This window comes from Oenanthe melanoleuca, chromosome 7, assembly GCF_029582105.1.
Source record: "Oenanthe melanoleuca isolate GR-GAL-2019-014 chromosome 7, OMel1.0, whole genome shotgun sequence".
NCBI lineage: Eukaryota > Metazoa > Chordata > Aves > Passeriformes > Muscicapidae > Oenanthe > Oenanthe melanoleuca.
The window spans coordinates 25224571-25243071 of record NC_079341.1 but is presented as its reverse complement, the minus strand read 5'-3'; the positions used below and the strand labels follow the sequence as shown (position 1 = coordinate 25243071).

The 18501-nt window shown below is 38.2% G+C and overlaps 1 protein-coding gene across 8 annotated transcripts in view; it reads right to left on the bottom strand.

The window, feature by feature from the left end:
- EPB41L5 (erythrocyte membrane protein band 4.1 like 5) overlaps positions 1–18501 on the bottom strand; it is a 50806-nt gene that overhangs the window by 20645 nt on the left and 11660 nt on the right. For all 8 annotated transcript variants that reach the window (XM_056496258.1, XM_056496255.1, XM_056496256.1 and 5 more), the window contains exons 4-16: positions 13802–13844; positions 12600–12678; positions 10090–10134; positions 9732–9784; positions 7072–7192; positions 6589–6676; positions 5869–5957; positions 5642–5711; positions 4794–4963; positions 4222–4328; positions 3515–3542; positions 1303–1345; positions 901–1016 (exon numbers count right to left, since the gene is read on the bottom strand). In XM_056496258.1, coding sequence (XP_056352233.1) covers positions 901–1016; positions 1303–1345; positions 3515–3542; positions 4222–4328; positions 4794–4963; positions 5642–5711; positions 5869–5957; positions 6589–6676; positions 7072–7192; positions 9732–9784; positions 10090–10134; positions 12600–12678; positions 13802–13844 — 1052 coding nt within the window. The remainder of the gene's footprint in view (positions 1–900; positions 1017–1302; positions 1346–3514; positions 3543–4221; positions 4329–4793; positions 4964–5641; positions 5712–5868; positions 5958–6588; positions 6677–7071; positions 7193–9731; positions 9785–10089; positions 10135–12599; positions 12679–13801; positions 13845–18501) is intronic.

Here is an 18501-nt window from a genome sequence, read left to right as displayed (position 1 = left end):
AGTATTAAGTCTTTAAATGAATACAATTTACATAATTAAAGTCCATTTGTCACAGCACCGTAAGAAACAGGTATCATCATTGTAAGAGATACTGAAGCAAAGCAGATTCATATGCCTGACAATGGGAGAAGGACCCTTTTTCTCTTGAGAGCTGAAACTGCTTAGGATAAGAGCTTTGGTGTGTCACTCCATTCCACCATGACTGCTCCTGATGAACCTGTCAGAAGCCAGAATTTTCCTTCTTGGACAAGCCATAGGCACATGAAGCCAAAGAAGTTAAGATGACCTGTGCACAAGTACTGGGTTGATATATATCAGTTTTGGTTTGAAAACAGCTTTGCAATATAGAATTAGTTTAAGAAAAGATAGATAAATGTACATGTCATTTATCTTCAAAAAAATCCTCTTCATTTAGAGATGCATCTAATCCATAAAACAAATACTCTGATTACATGAAATCAAAGCTCTTATCTTCAGCTGGTGTCATTTCCTCAAGCTCCGATTCTACCCAAGCTCATGAGAAAAGTCAGCTTGCCTATTTCAGAAGGTCCAAAAGGCAATTCACAAGGATACCAGTTTACAAGGATCAAGGTAAGTCCCCATGATACCAAGCAAGGGTTACAAGCTTATGGCAAATGAGAAGAACCCAACCCTCTCCAAGACTTGAAAATGCTACTCCTTAATTCCTTTAGCTCTTGAGTAAATTTTCTTTTGCTTGGCAGTGACTAAGCCTGTTGTCCTCACCTCTCCACACACAATTTACAGGAAGAAATCAGCTGCATCATTCCTAACTTGATTGTCAACTTACATTAGAAATACAAGGATGGCAGCTTATTTAAGTACAGAAAAGGGAAGAGCTACTTGAATCATACAGAAGTAAGCAGAATTCATTTCCCATACCACTTCTTATCTTGCTGGCTGGCTCCTGGGCTCCTTGGGAGGTTTTCTATTTCCACTAAGATTGGCGCAGAAGGAACCGCTGTTAGGACAGGTAGGTTTGGCTTTGCATTCCAGCTCTTTGGAGACAGAATATTAAAAAGTTATTATCCACATTAATGAAGTGATGACACATCAAAGCGAACAAAACGTATCAACACTTCTTCTTAAGCACAAAGCTAAAGCAAGGCCATTTTCTTCCCTTACTTCCATAGCACTGGATATCTATGCCCAGTCTTTTCCAGAACTGTATGCAGTTAATAGTCAACTGGTCAATCACTGGATTTCAAGAGCAAATAATAAAATCTTCAAATCTGTTGAGACACATGAAAATAGCCTTTATAAACAATGAAAGAGAGTCCTTACTTGTGATCCATTATTTTGGCTGATAATAGCATTGTTTGCAGCACTGAAAGACAAGAAGAATTTAAAAAGTTAATCAGATCAACAAACTGCTACTGCAGACTGGTACAACTGTAAGGACTTTCAGAAAGAAACAGAGTCAAAGATATTTCCAAAGTATTAATCTCTTTTCACAAAATCCTCAACATCTTCGGCTTGAGGTCAGTTGTCTCATTCTAGGTAACTAAGGATATCAAGTTATTTTTCCTTTACTCAAGCTGTTGTTTATCTGTAACTCATCTGTTTTTAACTCTTCCTTTCCTCAACCAGTTTGATTTAAAAAGCCTTCCTCATTCAGCAGTAAGACGTGGCACTTGTAAAGCAAAAATTAAATAATTTTAGTTAAAACACCCAGCAAAATGTGACATTGTCAAAAGCTCACCTACATGCTGTAGATATTATATTTGTTCCATAACTAGAACCCTCCTGATTTGGCCTTTCACATCACAAAAGTTTATCAGAAAAATTAAAGACTTTATTCTGCATACAACCTCTAATGGACTTAAAAGCAGGTATTCAAATTTACATGCACATCAACTCAGCATTAATAATACTTTTGTTATTAAATATTTACTATATTTGATGAATTAAATAAAACCCATATCCCTAGTCTTGATGATTTCTGAACCTGCAAGAGACGTATCACATTTTTGAGAGACTTAAAAGCAGTAATTATGCATTACAGATTTCATGCAAAGCAAATTTCCCCCCAGAATTCTAACCTTTCAAAAGAAGGTTCCCATCTCCTACAACCTATTAATTTTCTGATTTATGGTCTGGACAAGAGCTATCCAACCTGGCAAGCTGACAACTCAAATTGATTTCTGTATTTACTTCAGTGATTTTTTAGAATTATTTTATTTAAAACACCATGATGTCAACACTGAACAAGCGGTTCCTTGCCTGTTTCCCCCTTCACCCTTTCTCTATTGAGAGAAATATTAAGGAATGCCTTCTGACTAGCACATTCCCCTGTGCTGGGTTAATACAAAACAAGGGAACAACATACATCTTTCATGATGCATTTCAATTAGCAACACTGGAGTGTAGAGTTTCAGAAATGGCACAGCTTTCTGTGGAGACACAACAGTGCCACGCCTAAGGGCAGATCAGGAGACCGCAGTCTTATCAGCAGGAGAAACTGCACATAAAGTTTCTCTTCCTACTCTCAGAATGACCTAAGCAACCTGAAACTTGGAGAAGGCCACAACAACACAGCATCACAAGAGCACTAATTAACTGAACAGTCACATTTTGCATGCAGAGGATCTTAATGACACCCAGTTTTGAAGAGTATAGAAAGAAAAAGCAATGCAGGAAGTTACACTGCAGCCTTATCCCGCTCTCATGCAACAATCAGCCATGCTACTACACACAGAAAATGTTGGACTGTTTTAAGATATTATTTTGGCATTCCTTACCTACCTAACCATATCTATGAATACCTACTTTTTAAAAATAATTTGGTTGCAACTGATCATTGCAACATTCACAAGTTATTAGGGCAAAGGACAGAAACCAGAACTGAGTGACCTAAGTTTCTTCACTACCAGGCAGTTCCTTTTAACCTGATTTCCTTTCTTCCCTCAAGGAAGGGCATGAAAATTACATGATTCAGATACATATGAGTAATTTACATTGCAACAGCAAGTATGAACCTACACATCCAGGAAGACTTTTGGTAGAGAAATAAAGAATCAAAAGGCTTCCCTTTCAATGTTTATCATGCATAAAAATAAAGGCAAGTGTAATACTATCAACTTATTTTAAAAATATTCATTTTACTGTCTTTTCCCAGTCTTGGACCTTCACTGAATGAGGTGTTTTAGTCACACAGCCACAGCAGGCAGACTTCACGTTGAAGACCTCCTCACACACTTTTACCTGATCTTTTTACATGGTAGCACATGAACTACATCTCATATCCAGCAAGAATCATAGCTAGTAATAAACAAACTTCTTTGCTAGCTAGTAAGCAAGTCTGGCAAAATTGTCTGTGTGACAGGAACACAGAAATTTTGCTTTGAACACTAACTTTTATATAAAGCAAACAAACAATACCCATGGCTAAACCACAGTTAAGAGGCCAACACTATATCCTCTTTCTGCAGACACCTGCTCAAGTACACGTGCCGAGCATCAAAGACAGAAATTCAAATACTGGAATGCATCTTACCTTGTTTCTTCCAGTTTAGCAGTGTATGCTGCAAAAATATCAAGCATTAATTAGAATTTAATTTATAATTAGGTTATCAGTTAAATATTAATTATGTGATTAATAAAAATAGCCTAGCACTGCCTAAAAGTAGGCAACCAAAAGTGCAAAAGTTGCACCCATCTCATGTATAATGTGCGAGAAACAAAATCTAAATCAGAAAATAAAACAAAAAAATCTGAAGGGTAAACCAAAGCCAGATTTAAGCAAGTATCCGAAGGCAGACATGGCTGTCACGCTTAACCATGCAAGAGTGGGAGTCAGAAACAAAGTATCACCTGCTCTCAGATCATGACAAGGAAATGCAGCTCCTCACAACAATGAAAAAATCTCAATGACAAAAATTTTTAACTCAATTCATAAATCGAAACCACTATCATTAATATATCACTATTTCCTGGGCCCAAGTTTTCCATCTTTATACCAAGACCTACTGTATAATTTTCATGGGTGTTTTACCTGCCAGGCAAGCTGTTTCAGACGTGCTTTGGACACAAGCTTTTTCTGATAAATACATGAAGTGTCTTAAACAAGTAAAAGAAAATCTAATTTTGAAAATTCAAGAGAAGGGCAAACAGCTACAGAAGAATTCCTACCAGAATTTTTAAAGGAGATGATTACGTGATTCTCACATCGGACTGTACTTCTCAGAATGGAAGTTCTTTTACCTTTCATTTGCAGTGTTCGTCTTGAGTATCTCTTGCTGGGCCTTCTTTCAAAGGATGCTGATCTCCTGGCTTTGTTGGTCTTTGTGGTTTGATATTCTGTTTTCCCACTAAAAATACCATGTAAAAGTGAAAGGTAGTAAAATAAATGCCTTATTTTTAATGATGGAATAGAGATAATGTCCATAAAAACATCACATTTCTATTTTAAATTATAGTTTACTATCTCTTATCAGTTCCAATAAAACATCCCAAACCCGACACCTCAAAAGACCTTTCATAGAAGAGGGTAAGAGTTTTAGAAACATTCTCTTCTTCACCCCATTTTCCCAAGACAAATGGTAGAAGCAACAACTTTTAAACATTAAGTTGCTGATAAAAGCATGTGTGCCCTTTACATACTTCTGTGGTCCCAGTGCACGAGTCTGGGGAGAAGCTGAAAAGTCTAGAAGAGAATAAAGCTTAAGTAATATTGCCACAAGCCACAGAGAAAGCTGATAATAGGACTAAAACCCAGCATCCAGGGAAAGCAAGGAATGACAGGAGGAGAGTGAAAAGTGACAGCTGACACCGACCTGTAGCGGAAGCGAGACCCCAAGCGAATGAAGCCAGACCGGCTGGAGCTTTTCTGGACGGGCCCTCGGAGCCGGAAGAAGGCGTGGTGCTCCACTGCACATTTCCACAGGTGTTTGCAGGCTTTGGGATGATCCAGTCTAAAGACAAAAGTGTGCTCCTGCTCCTTTCCCTTAAAGCACACAAAGCACACTGACGACTTACAAGGGGCTTGAATAAGTCAAAGCTGAAATTCCATGCAAGCCAAATAAAATTTAGTTTTTATGATTCCTGATATGTATGTTTAAAAAAATGTTTTAGGAAGAAAAACCAACCTTTTCAGAACCTATAACAAACAACTGCTCTATTGTCTAAGGTTAGAAAGGGCTGGAATCCATATATTTAACAAGCCAAACCTCTGAATAACTACAAATTAGATACTATTACAACAGGAAGGTACTTGTTGATAAGGCTAACACAGTTTCACTTCCAAATCAAAATCTTCTCAAATTACCAATGCTCAGTTTTTGTCTCAGGTGTATGCAATTTCTTCCCCATAGCAATAATTCTGAAACCTGCTTAAGTAATTCATTCTACTAAATGTGGTATGTAGAGTTTTTTTTAAACTTTCTAGTGCAGTGCACACTGTTTCCAAAGTCTCTGCTCTAGTTTCACTAAGAATTCTCTTTTTAAATTTTGCTGTGATTGTTTTTATCTTTTACTCAAGTCCCTTCATTTCCCTTCTCCTCCCACAAGTCACAATCAAGAATCTTTCAGGCACACACATTAATTCTCAAAACTTAAATTAGGAGTATGTAAACTAGTACTGTATAATCAAGACTGAAATTTAACTATACAGATATTCATCTACCTGTTCATCATCTTCAACAACAACCAGAGTGAGTTTGTTCTTCTTGAAGTCAAGCCTTGTTATCTTTGGCCTGCCAGATGAACAGAAAGTGCAGGTTATGCCTAACTTTTACTAACTTACTGAGAAAGTACCTCATATTCGTGGTGTTCTCACAACCCAAACAATTTTTTTTCTATCACAAAAGAAACAAAACAGCCAAAATCAAAACCAGATTTTAGAGAGCTTACCAGAAAAACAAACCAATCTTTGTGTCTCCTTCAAAGACCAGAACTCCTGTAGGTGTTAGTCCCAGGCTGTAATCATTGCCATCTCTTGCCTAATTGTCACAAAATTAAAATTATATTAATTTTGGTATTTGACCCTCTATCCAATTTACTAGAGTGATTCATGTAGTTTGTTTGCCCAGTGTTATAATTACACACATATCTGCTATCTTATACAACAAAACTCTTGTGTTTTGATGATCTTAAGCAATGGATTTTCCTTGTTTGCAATTCTTCAATCAGGCTGACTAAAGAGGAAAATAAAGTTCCTTGATTTGTGTGTGCAATAAAGACATCCTTACGTGCATTTGCTGCACTTGTGTCTCCACAGGAAATCTATGCTTATTTGTAGTTCTTCAGCTGGTGGCTGCCTACACCAGCAAATTTGAATTAGTATGACTTTTCACTCCTAAAACTAAATACAAAAAACTCCTAAATCTAAATACAAACTGTAGTACGTACTTCCACATCAATCACACATTTAACATAAAGCAGATATGCTTGGACTCAATAGAAATATACACCAAAGAGTGGAATGTTGTCACAAAGCCAGATCACTTATTACACAGACTGCATGAGAACAATATTCCTTTTCTTTCCCCCTCAAAGCAGAACCATTGTTGAAATGCAACACAAAACTAACATTATCATTTCTAAAGGTCACCATGCTATGCTTAAACATACCTTGACTATGTGCATGTCTACACCATACATTTCCAGCCACTTAGCTTTGTTTAAGTAGTTAGTTTCAGCCTGTGCTGGTGTTTGCCCCCTGAAATAAAATTTTTGCTATTAGGTAGATGCATGAAAAAGCACAGAAAGGAAAAGCTGGATATGAGGAAAGAGGAAAAGAACTTCCTGAAAGTTCACGGAAAAACAAATACTGGTGACACCTGTTCGCTTTAATGGACATCAAGGTCACTTTTTAAAGTTTTAATCTGAAAATGCTGCTGCAAAAAATTGTGTTTGGAGATTTTGTACCTCATTATTTTACTGAGACCTTTGAAAAGCTTCATTTTTCACATTATCTTCTTCTACAAAATAGGACAGAACCATATTAAAATTCTATTTCTGAACAAGGCCACAGAAAAAGCATCGGCAGTATCTTTTTAATAGATTCTCTTCACAGAAAAATCAGTGCAAACAGCTGGGTAGCATTCATAGTACCTGCATTCCTTCCACTTGTCAAAAACAGCCAATTCCATCTCTTCAGTCTGAGTGGGAACAAACCGGAACTCAGACACCAGCTCAGGGACATGCTCAGCAGGATCATAGTCTCCAAGTTCAGCTATAAAAGAACAACACTGTTAGGCACTACTCTCAAAAAACACAGTGGATATTTTTGCATACAGAGGAATTTCTGCACACTTTTCTAGTTAGTCTAAAACATTGAATTACTTTTTGTGTTTTTTCTTCTCCTCCAGTTCTCCCTTCATCTTTTTTGACAGGGAAATTACAGACACAACAAATGGTTGTGTTATCTGCACAAAAACTTTGTATTAATGTTTACAAAGTATTATTGACATATTCCTTTAAAAGCTTCCTATAAAGAGAATTTATTGTCACCCTTGCAACTCACATTTTTTCTTTCTTGCAGAGAGTTTTCAAGATTTTTATCACAGAAGTATCTACTGAGTTGACATCTGACTAAAATTGCAATGGAATTTTGCCTTAAAGAATTAAAACAATATCTCTTGAGATTTATAAAAAGCAAAACCAGTTCTGACACTTTTAATGAAACTACTCGTCCATTCTACAAGTCAGTTTCTGGTTTTATGATTCTATATGGTTCCATCCTGCTAAAATTACTCTGTGTCAGGGCACAATCATGCAGCTGTTATTTGCTGCTCTCCTTTTCATCTAAGGACATAATAAATGCCCTCCTGGATCAGTCAAATGGCTCATCGAGTCCACTGCTGCATGCTCAGAGGGGCAGTAAGAGATGCTATGTAGAAAACATACTGGAACATATCAGTCAAGGGGTGTGCCACCTCAAAAACACAACTCCATCTGCCACAGATGCTAACAAGTCCAGTTTTAAAGACAGATAAATATCTAAAATGTTGAAACTGACAATTAGAAATCTTTGCAAAAATGTACTGATTTTCAGAGTCACTAAGCACTGGCTCCTCTTACTAATTTCAAGTTGCTTCTTAATGTTCAGCTCGTAGACAAAAAATAGGAATAATTCTGTAACTTGGACTTTGGATGTCTAATGCAGGCCAATAACTGCTCTATCTGAAAAATGAAACTAGAGATGTTTATGTAGATAAAAACAGAGATATCACTGGAAAGACCTGAAGAAATCAAATAAATGCCAGTATTCCACAGGTACAGAAATGTCTCATGATATAAAACCCCATTTCTTGGATTCTGAATGCTGCAAGCATAATAACAGTCTTTTCACCCCCTCCTTTTTCTTTTTTTAAATGCTGACTGAGGAAGTCTGTAGTTCTGTAATAATTTACTCCCACTAAAATGCTTGCCTCTGCTGAAAGGAATGCTGTCAAAGCCAGCTTAGGTTCCAGCTGATTTAAATAAAAGTACACAGCTGTCAGACAGTTAGATTAAAGCCCTGCTACGGGCCTCATTGTAGTAGAGAGGAAAGAAAAGACCACCACAAAAAGCAGTGGATATATAGCCTAATTAGATCACTTTGTTCTTCCTAAATCTTATTTACTGAACCTGTATCTTAAGGCTCTAACAATGCTAATGTTTTTAACTGTGGAATATATTCTAACTGCTTTCCTTCCACACAAAAGAGCAGGTTAAAAAGCCAGGTGTTTTGACAGTTTAATCCCAACTCTTATACCTACACACAATTTAGGGCCATTAAAAAAAAAAAAAAAAAAAAGTGCTTTGAAAAATACTTGCAAGAGAACAAATTTCAGTGACTTAGTCCTACCTCATGCAGAGTAAGTACAACCGATTTGTAAGATGAATGTTGCATGGAGAATTTTTTGTCAAACACATAGCACATCAATTAGGTTAAATACATCCATATATCTAAGGCCATATATCTATATCCTCCAATAAGGAGGATATATATACACATATATATCCTATCCAAAAGCCTACTCTATCAGGCATTTTTAAAACTTCAAGCCTCCCCTCTTTCTTTTGTGAACACCTATGCTTGAAACCATGGGAAACTTCACATTTGTTAACATCATACCCTCACCCAAACAACACAGTCTTATCTGGAATCAAAAGTTAAAGACAACTGATTAATAACATCTCAGATGACTCAAACACAGCGCGGTATAGCTGAGGAAAAAAAAAGAGTATGTCACATCTTGTGGCTGATAAAGGATCTGAAATACCAACAGGTGCAGTTCTACCAGGAATGCTCAAGTGCAAGTATGAGACATGGGGCATTAAGATGTTCCTACAAATAAGATGAAGTCAAAAGCTGGTACTTTATACAGACTGCAAGCAAAATTTATTTTGTACCTGATTTGGACAACAAAGACAACACCTGAAGGAAACTATATGATGAAAAACAAGTGAGCTATGTTACTACATCAAAGTGATTCAGGTATCTTCTGTGAAAGTGGATAGAATTGCACATAAACACCTGAGAAAACATCTTTAGGGCAATGCTGGTTGTGGTCAGAACCTCCTTGTTCTGTTTCCTGCGGAATTAAGTAATTTTATACATTCAGCACAAGTACAATCAAAAAGATCTGCATTTCACACTGGATCACTAATATCTGGACAGAGTCTATTTTATGGACATAACAAGGACAGACTTTTTTAAACAGTTAGTAAGAGTCTGCACAAAACTGCTTGTGCAATTTCACCCTTCCCTTCTTGCACCTACTCACCTTGCATGTTATAAGCTGCCAACTGGACGGCAGTGTCAAAAGGACATTCCAATCTGCCAGAAGAGAAATGCATTGTTAAAACCTGAACTGACATGATTAGCAGACAACTTATGTAACTGAAGAAAAATGCAAAAGTCTGGGATAAGAAAATGGAAAAGTATTGGTAGATTTTCAGATAATTATCAGGAGATAAGCACTACATTATTTAAGCATTCCTCTCCTAATATTCATACATAGAAAAGTAGTATTTTAGAGAAAAAAATAACATTACATTGCTAAGTAAAACTTATTAATTATCCAAACATAAATGTAATAAACTCTATGCTAAACACACATAATAGTTTAAATGGCTGCTTACTTTCCACTAAGTATATCCAGTTTCAGCTGCAGAACAAATAAATACCTGTAGGATTAAATAAGAAATAAGTAATTGAATAATAGTGCTAATGTGTCACTCAGCCAACAGGAGGAAGTTAGAGCCTGACAAATAGAAATATTTTCTACTCTTAACATGGGTTTTAAAGGCGAAAGAAACTGCACTGTGATCTTTCAAGGCTTTATCAGTAGGGCTTGTGTGTTTTGCAGGCATTTCAAATGAAGAAAACCCAAAAGCACAAGTTGTCAAAAGCTGAACTACAGTGTTGCATGGAAAAATAAACAGGATACCCAAGCAAATATATTTTTATTCTCTTCTGATTCTACTTGAGCAAAGAACAACTTCCATCTTCCACATTTCCTTCATTATTCATACACATACCAATCTCATAAAAGAATGATTATTTTTAAGACTTGCAAAAAAACCCAAAAAACCAAACCCAAAATCCACAACATTTCTACTATGGACTACTTAGTTAAAATCTAATCTGGAACGCTGACTGCAAAGTGACTAAAACCAAACAGCAGCCTGCAGCCTTTTCAACTTCTCTACTCTTCAGAGCCAGCTCTCCTTCACTGCCTTGCATATTCCCTACTATTTTTGCTTAGAAATGGGGAAAATATAGAATATAAATCCCTTTGGTGTGCAATAGCAATCCTATTGATCCAATACCCCTGAAGAACAGCCCCCTTGCTCCATTATGGTACACAGCTTTCCTTTAACAAGAAAAGATGTTTAATCAAGTATAAAACACTGGCATCCACATGGTATCCAGTCTGAATTCTAGCATAGATTCCCAGAAGCCTGACAAACAACTTCTGCTTCAACATGTGCCTGTGTCTCCTCACACTTTCATACACTGACAGAGAACAGGTACAGGTGTTTTTTTCTACAGGTTCCACAGAAGTCCACAAATACTTTGCCAAACCATTTATTATCCAAAACCTCTTAAACACTAGCATCTGCACGTGGTATAAATTTGGTTGGTACTGACCCCAGATATGAAAATGAACCCAGGCCTCAAGTGTGTAGTGGGTGTGACCCATCTGTGCTTATCAGCCACATAAGGCTTCCAAACAATTCAAGCACTTCCCACGCAAGCTGCACCTGTGGAAGCTGAAAGTAGCTCCAGAAGAGTGTCCTGCTGTTTAAAGGTGGAACCTTGTGAAATCTCCTGCCAGTGACACCTATAACCCAGAGCAAAGCTCTGCTTCCCACTGCTTCTGCTACTTTAAGGTGCCACATTGTCTCAAGACAGAAAGGCAACTTGCTGCTCTCCTGTTCTGGGGGATTAACTGAGCAGTCAGACAGTGTTTAAAAGCCCTCAGGTTTCAGGTCTGCCCTGCTAAAACCTGCACAGCAAGGTCTGACTGGCAGAACTTAAGTCAAAATGGATGAAAACGTTCCATAGTGGTAGATACAAATATAGGTCTGAATTTTGTCTACAGCTGCTGGTTTTACATATAGTTAAATGTTTATTCAGGAACATGAACAGGGAGGTAAAGCATTCTTCCCAGATAAGCAGGAAAGCATTAAAAAGCAACAGTTACCACATTGTAACTATGAAGCTGCAAGGGGTACATATGGCTGGAAGGGGTAATGCTACTGTAATCTTCCTGGTAGCACTCCAAGGGATTTGGCTAAAGTGCAGATTCAAGATCCACAAAGACATAAACCTGAACAACAAACAAATGCACTTCACACCCTTACAAATGGCTGAGGTATGAAATGTCTACAGCTATCATGGAAACATAACTTTGTATACTCTCCAAAAGGGATCAGCAGCAGCAGTAACAATGCAAGGAAATGTAGCCTTTTACAACAGATTGATGCTCCTGACAGATGGCAGGTTGTGCTCTTTTTCAAAGCACCCCTAGTAGACTCAGCCCAATCAGAAATGCAGTTCTATGAATGGATTTGTGAAAAGCTTTAATCAAGAGGAAACACTGCTCACCTGATACTACAAACCTACCTATAGTAGCGTCAACTCAGCTCAACATGGCAGTAAAATACTACTTTCCCTTTCCATAAGCTCTTTGAAGACCACACATGCAATGAAATGCTAACTGAACTTCCTTTTTCCAAAGAGAACCCCTAACTTGCAATTCAGTGCTCTTCTGCCCAGAGACAAGATGATTGCATGCAGTTGAAACTAACAGGTTAAGAAAGATAAAGACAGAGGAATGATGTCTGTTCCCTTCAGTGAAAATCTCTGTCCATCGTGCATAAGCTACTCAGATCAGTTGCCAAATTGCCTAATGAAAAATGGTGTGTTAAGTAATATATAAACATTTAGATCTCTGTGTCACAGCACATTTATTCACACACACAAAGTAGCCACTTTACAAAAAGAAAACTACATTTATAAAAAGCCAAGTAAGCAAGCAGTCTGAAGAATTCTCCAAAATGTCAGAATTGTTTAAATAAATATCACAGAAAACATTTCCCTGGCCTTATTTGGGTCCCCCTCTCACACACAAAATGCCTCTTACCTTGTTAGCTCTTCACGTAGATTGTTGGGCTCTGATGAGTAAAACTTTACACGAAAATGCAGACAATATGGGGGGCCAACTGCAAAGCAGAATTCATTCAAGACAGCAGTAACAGTTACTGGATGAGACAGGTTATTTATTTATTACACTGAATCACATCACAAAACTTGACTGAAATTGGTTGGCTATGTTCTACACAAGGTCTTAAGGCAGGAATTCCTTTATGCCAGGGAAATCCATGAAGGACATCAGGGTGAAAGGACACTTAAATATGCACACAATATAGTTTTACGTGTTACAAGTCAACCCAATGGTCATATCACATTAACTTGATTCTTCCTGCCTAGAGCACATGAATCTAGGTTAATCCCTATTTTTAAGGGCTCTATCCATCACCAAGAAAGCTGTGCATCTTGGCTCTACACTTGCTCTACAGAAAACCTTCAGGTACGCTGTTAGTCTCTGGAACAACTTCCCAGGGCTCTGGGAAATAGTAACTGCTGACAACTCAGGCCCTTCTATTCCACAGAAGTTTAGAGATACCTCATGGGAATTTAAGAGACCCCCTCTATGGAAGAATCATCTCTTCTGGAAACCAAAGAGTTAACTCAGCAAAAGGGTGGATTAACAGTTCTTTAAAAATGTGCATCGCTCTGCTGATTCGTGCACTTGACAGGAAGAATTTTCTCCCTCTCACTGCTTCCAAAATGTCTCTTGTATTAAAACAACACCACAAATCCCTGAAGACTTCCCACAGTGCAGAGCAAGGAAGCTGCTAAACAACATCTTACCTAAGCACACATCACTGCAACATGCAGGCCACACTTGTGCAGCAGGTGAGGACTTGGCGGACTAGACACAGACTCAAGCATGCAGGACTGCCCCATGATGAGGCTCCAAGACAAATTTTCCCATAGTCAGGATAATACTCTATAGCACTAGAACATCCTGAGCTGTCTTGACTCCACTTTAGCTATAATTAATTAGCCCATAACATGTTTAATTAAGAGCATTAGAATAAAGTAATATGAGCTACAGAGGGAAGATGCCATTAAACAATCAGTAGCACCACTCAGGGCTTTTTTCCACTTGCCACTCTCACCCCCTCCCAGGACACTGCCCCCACCACCCATTTCAAGCACTGGCTGTGCTTCCAGTATGTAAAATACAATGTCCCAAGAGAAAATGGAAAGGACACTTACTTTTAACTTGCTTTTTAATGCTTTTTGTGTTGTCCAGCCAATGCTGAAAAATAAATTAATTCCACTGAATTATCAATAAAGAAATCTCCCAGAAAGAACAAAAAAGGAAGTGTTAGTGTCAAGACCATCTTGGCATAATAAGTAGTTTGTTAAAACAATCCAATTCAAATCTTTTACAATTGGTAGCTCTTTCTGTGCTCGCTGAAGATCCTTTTGCTCTAAGTTTGTAAAGCAAAATGTCAGTTTTGAACAACAGAAACATCTTGTATACCTTATTTAAACCACATCTTCAAGACAGCACTGTCTACTTAAAAGGAAAAAAAAACATACTAACAAACCACTTCACTAGATTTTCATCCTGTCCAGACAAACACTTAATTCACACTTTAGTAGGTCAGCCAGTGACAATGTGCCAGAGAAGCATAAATCATAGCTGAAGACTCTGGCACTCAGCTGTGTGTGATGTTTACTTGGGGCAGGAAGAGACAAAATAAATATTGTTGGCTTTCAGGCATTTTCTTTAGATGACTCACGTGCAGTAACAGCAGAGCTGTCTGTGTCCCAACATCAGTCAGCTCTACCTAATTCTCAAAAATCTATTCACAGGTGACATTTTAGCAACTATCACATGGGAGGACAAGTTACTGCCTCACCTACTAATGTTAATTATAAGCTATAAACTGGACAAGAAGTCAAAATAATGGCTTGTCTTACATTGTGTAGAAAAAAGCTAATACTTAGCAAATTGAAACACCTACACACATACACTATGCTCCCCAAAATAATTGCACATAATCACACTACTGAAGAGTTTACACCAGAACTTAAAGCTAGAAATCCAAATGTGTAGAAGGACAGATCTCCTTCCTAGTGCTGTGTATGGCCCACAGCTCCCTCCTCCAAAGGAGGTGACTCACCTAAACAGGAAACACGGCTCCCCAACCAACATAATTGCATTGACTCAACAGCCAGAGCCAACTACCTGACACACCATGTCCTGCATGGTTCACCATGCCCAGGGAACAACAGCTCATCAGATCAATCCCAAATGTCACCTTGCAACTAATACAGATGAATTATACACTTAGCAACGCTCCTTTTGCTAAACTGTGTGACATGAAGTTCACAGCAAGCCCCAGGGAGGACAGAAAAGCAACAAGGGTATGAAAAAGAACCAGTATTTTCAGCTTGCACTGCCAAGTGCAAACACATTCCTGCCTCCAGAACAGCCCTGCCTTGTGCAGAGAGCTGAAGTCAGCCTGCAACACAGCCAGGCTGTGACTGATTGCTGTATTAGCTGCAGATGAGAACACTTAAACCATCTGCTGCTGCTGTGCACACAGCTGAGAACGCTCTCATTGCCTATTCAAACTAAGTAGCTACAGAGAGCTATCTGAAATGTATCTAATGCATTTTTAAATAAAGCAGGAAGCTTAAGGACAAATGAAGCAAATATTTACATAAATTTTGCTTACACTACCAGTGAAATGGGAGTTGAGCAACTTTTTTTCCTTCAAGAAAATAATATAATATTTTTTCCTAAATAAATTCACTTGCTGTTTTCTCCACCAAAAAAATATAGAAACTACCCAGCTGGAGGCTTGCAGGTGATTTAAACACAGGAATGGCAAGGACAGCCCTCTCTAGGCTCCAGGGCTGGCTGTGCCCCCCTGTCTCATTTCCCTGCTGTTTTCTCTCATCTCCTCCACGTTCCATGGGAAGGCAAGAGAGGCAGGCCCCTGACAGGCACCGATAGCACTTCACTCTGCTGGGCTCTGGCTGCTGCTGCCCACAGGAGCTCTGCTCAATGCTGAGGGTGTGCAAGGGAGAAGGGAAACAGAACTGCTTTTAAGTGGGGGTGGGAATGAAACAAAAAAAAAAGCAGCCTCAAAACCAACACATGAATGGACAGACATAGACGTCAAGAAACTTGAGATTTATTCCAAGTGATTAAAATGGAATTCAAGAGGACCTGGAAAAGAAGTTTACTCTTGATGAGGGTTTGCACAGCACAGTCTATTGCTGAAAATCAGAGCTTAAGCTTGCTGAACAGAAGGCAATACAAACAACAGACTGTGCAGAGTACTAGAAGTCCTTAATAAAAGAGTTTGCTACTGCAGAAATCAAAAATAAAACACATACAAAAACCTCTCAAATACTGACCCAGCAACATCTAAAGAAGCTGGGGCAAATGAGGTTTTTTAAATAAGATGTTGAGGCTAAAAATGGCCTCTTCCCAAACAGCAGACTAGAGTGAACACAGAAATCACATGAAAACAACAATTCTTTCACTTCACTAAATTGTTTCAAGAACATCTTCAAAAAAGCTATTACTTGAATACTAAAATCCAAAATGCCAGGAAGAGTTTCCATTATCTGGGTTTCCTCCACTCCCCAGGAAATCTTTAATACCCAGCTAGTGATCACTTCAGCAGCAGAAAAAATGAAAAAAAACCCAGACAATCCTTCAGTTGTGCACAATAAATCTACTGAAAACTTACTTGTAGTTAAAACAAGTGTGGGCTAAAACTTTTGTATAACTATGTGTCACTAGTTTGTATCATTAAAAGTAACTAGCAAGAATGCAATATTCTTAGATTTACAGTGGGTAGCAGAAAGATTATCTCCTTCAGAGCCAGTGTACAATTCTATCAACAGTAAGGGACTGGATTCTTACACTGTTTATTTAACAGGTCTCCTGAATAATCTTGGACAAGCCACTTGATTAGTCTCTGTTCTTTGTTTCCAGCTGCAGATTGGGTTTCTGCTAGAACTTGCCAGCTCCTTCTGCAGCAATGGCTGCTATCGCAACAGTTCTTCATTTCTTAAAGCAATTAATTATCTCTGGCTGCTGCATTCAGCTCTTCTGGCAAAATGCAATCTTTTCTGCTTCATTATACACAGTTCATCATTAAGGTCCAGTTTAAACAGATTGTTATCTCTACTCTGCAGCTTTTCAGTCACACATAATTAAGAAAAGGAAGCAAACCAAGTTTGAAATCCTCTGTACCTGGTAGATTGTGCAGTATCAAATATTCAGTTGTGCTCTCTGGACTGGCAGTAATAATTTGCTAGTCAAAAGCAAGGCATGAGCCACTGCTGTGGCAGAAAAGATTAACTCTTATTAACACATTTCAATATGAAATGGCTTTATTTGCTAGCATATCAGGAAGAGAAAAAAATTTATCATATGGATAATTCTACCACTTAAAACTAACCCACTGTAAACTCTTATGAGATCCTAGAGACAGTGAAATACATCAGAAGCCACATGGCAGAAACTGAGTTAGGATATCTTAACCACACTGTTTTTCTGAAGCAAAAAGATAAATGCAATAGAGTCCTTCACTACCAATACCCAGCATCCTGGACTGCACATGCTGAGCACAGCTACTATGATTTTGAGAAAGATAAAATGGCATGTGATAGGCTGTTTTCTCATTTCTGTTGGTATGCACAGTTTTTGAATGCCATCCGTTAGTGTAATGGTCTTTTTCTCCTTAGAGTTAAATGTCTCTGCTCTGCAAGGGGTTTAAGACCACTTTTAGTACTGGGAACTACAGACCAGAAGCAGCTAATCCCACTGGCCATGAAGTTGGCTTCAGATGCTAAACACCAACGATTTTCTCTGAGGAGGGCATTCTCTACAATTACATGCTAAGCATAAAATTCGATCACAATAATTTTGGAAAGAAGCCATCAGGTTGTAAGTGCTTTGGGGTCTATGTCCAAAGCTGTTAGCTTTTTTCAAAGGTCCAAGTTCGTGCAATTTTTTTTTGCCTTTGTACAAAGCTGTAACAATAAAGAGATCACCTTCAAGCTATTCTGGACACAGACCTTCACAGAAATAAAGGAATATAAGTCCTGCCTCCATTTTTGTATGCTGACCTTGAACAATTCAGATATTTAGCTCAACTGTCTGTGCTTCCCCTCTGCCATTCTAAGCATGAAATAATTCTGAAGAGGCCTTGAAATACAAAACCAATTCGGTTATACATCTAACAAATAAGATTGATATATGCAGCAGGAAAACACAGATCTTATTCTAACTGGGGATGTTGGGCTAAGTGAATACAAATTTAAGTTAAAGAGATGCAGGACAGAGGAAAAAACATTCCTTGCCTAAAGGCTCACTTAACTTGCAGCTACCCTTGGGGGCAGGATTAAATACTTAACAATAAGAACTATCTATATAAAACTGCATAGCTCACAAGCAAAAGAACTGTGGCTGCTTCTGACAACACCCTGCTTTTCATTTCAAAACCTGTCACATTTTTAGAAACACACAATAAAACACCAAAAAACCTGGGCTTGGAAGAAACCTCTACTCAAACTGGTACATACAAACACACCCATAGCCTCTTAAAATCTTACAGTTGCGGGTCTGAGTCACAACTGATTTGAATAAAACAAATATAAAACAAACATGTTAATGCCTTGCAAGCAGACATTAACAAGGTGACTTTTGCTAAAAAGAAAGCTGATGGTATTTGCAAAGGAAAACCTCCTCTCTGTACAGCATACAACAAAAGGGCCAGCACACACTCTAGTTTTGCTTCTTCCTCTCTCTATCATCACCATCAAGAGTTTCTACATGACACACCAGGCTCTGGGGTCCAACTGGACCAGTCTGTCTAGTGACAACAGGAGGTGTGACAGGAACATGTGAAAACAAGAAGGGAAGAGACAAGAGCATGGTC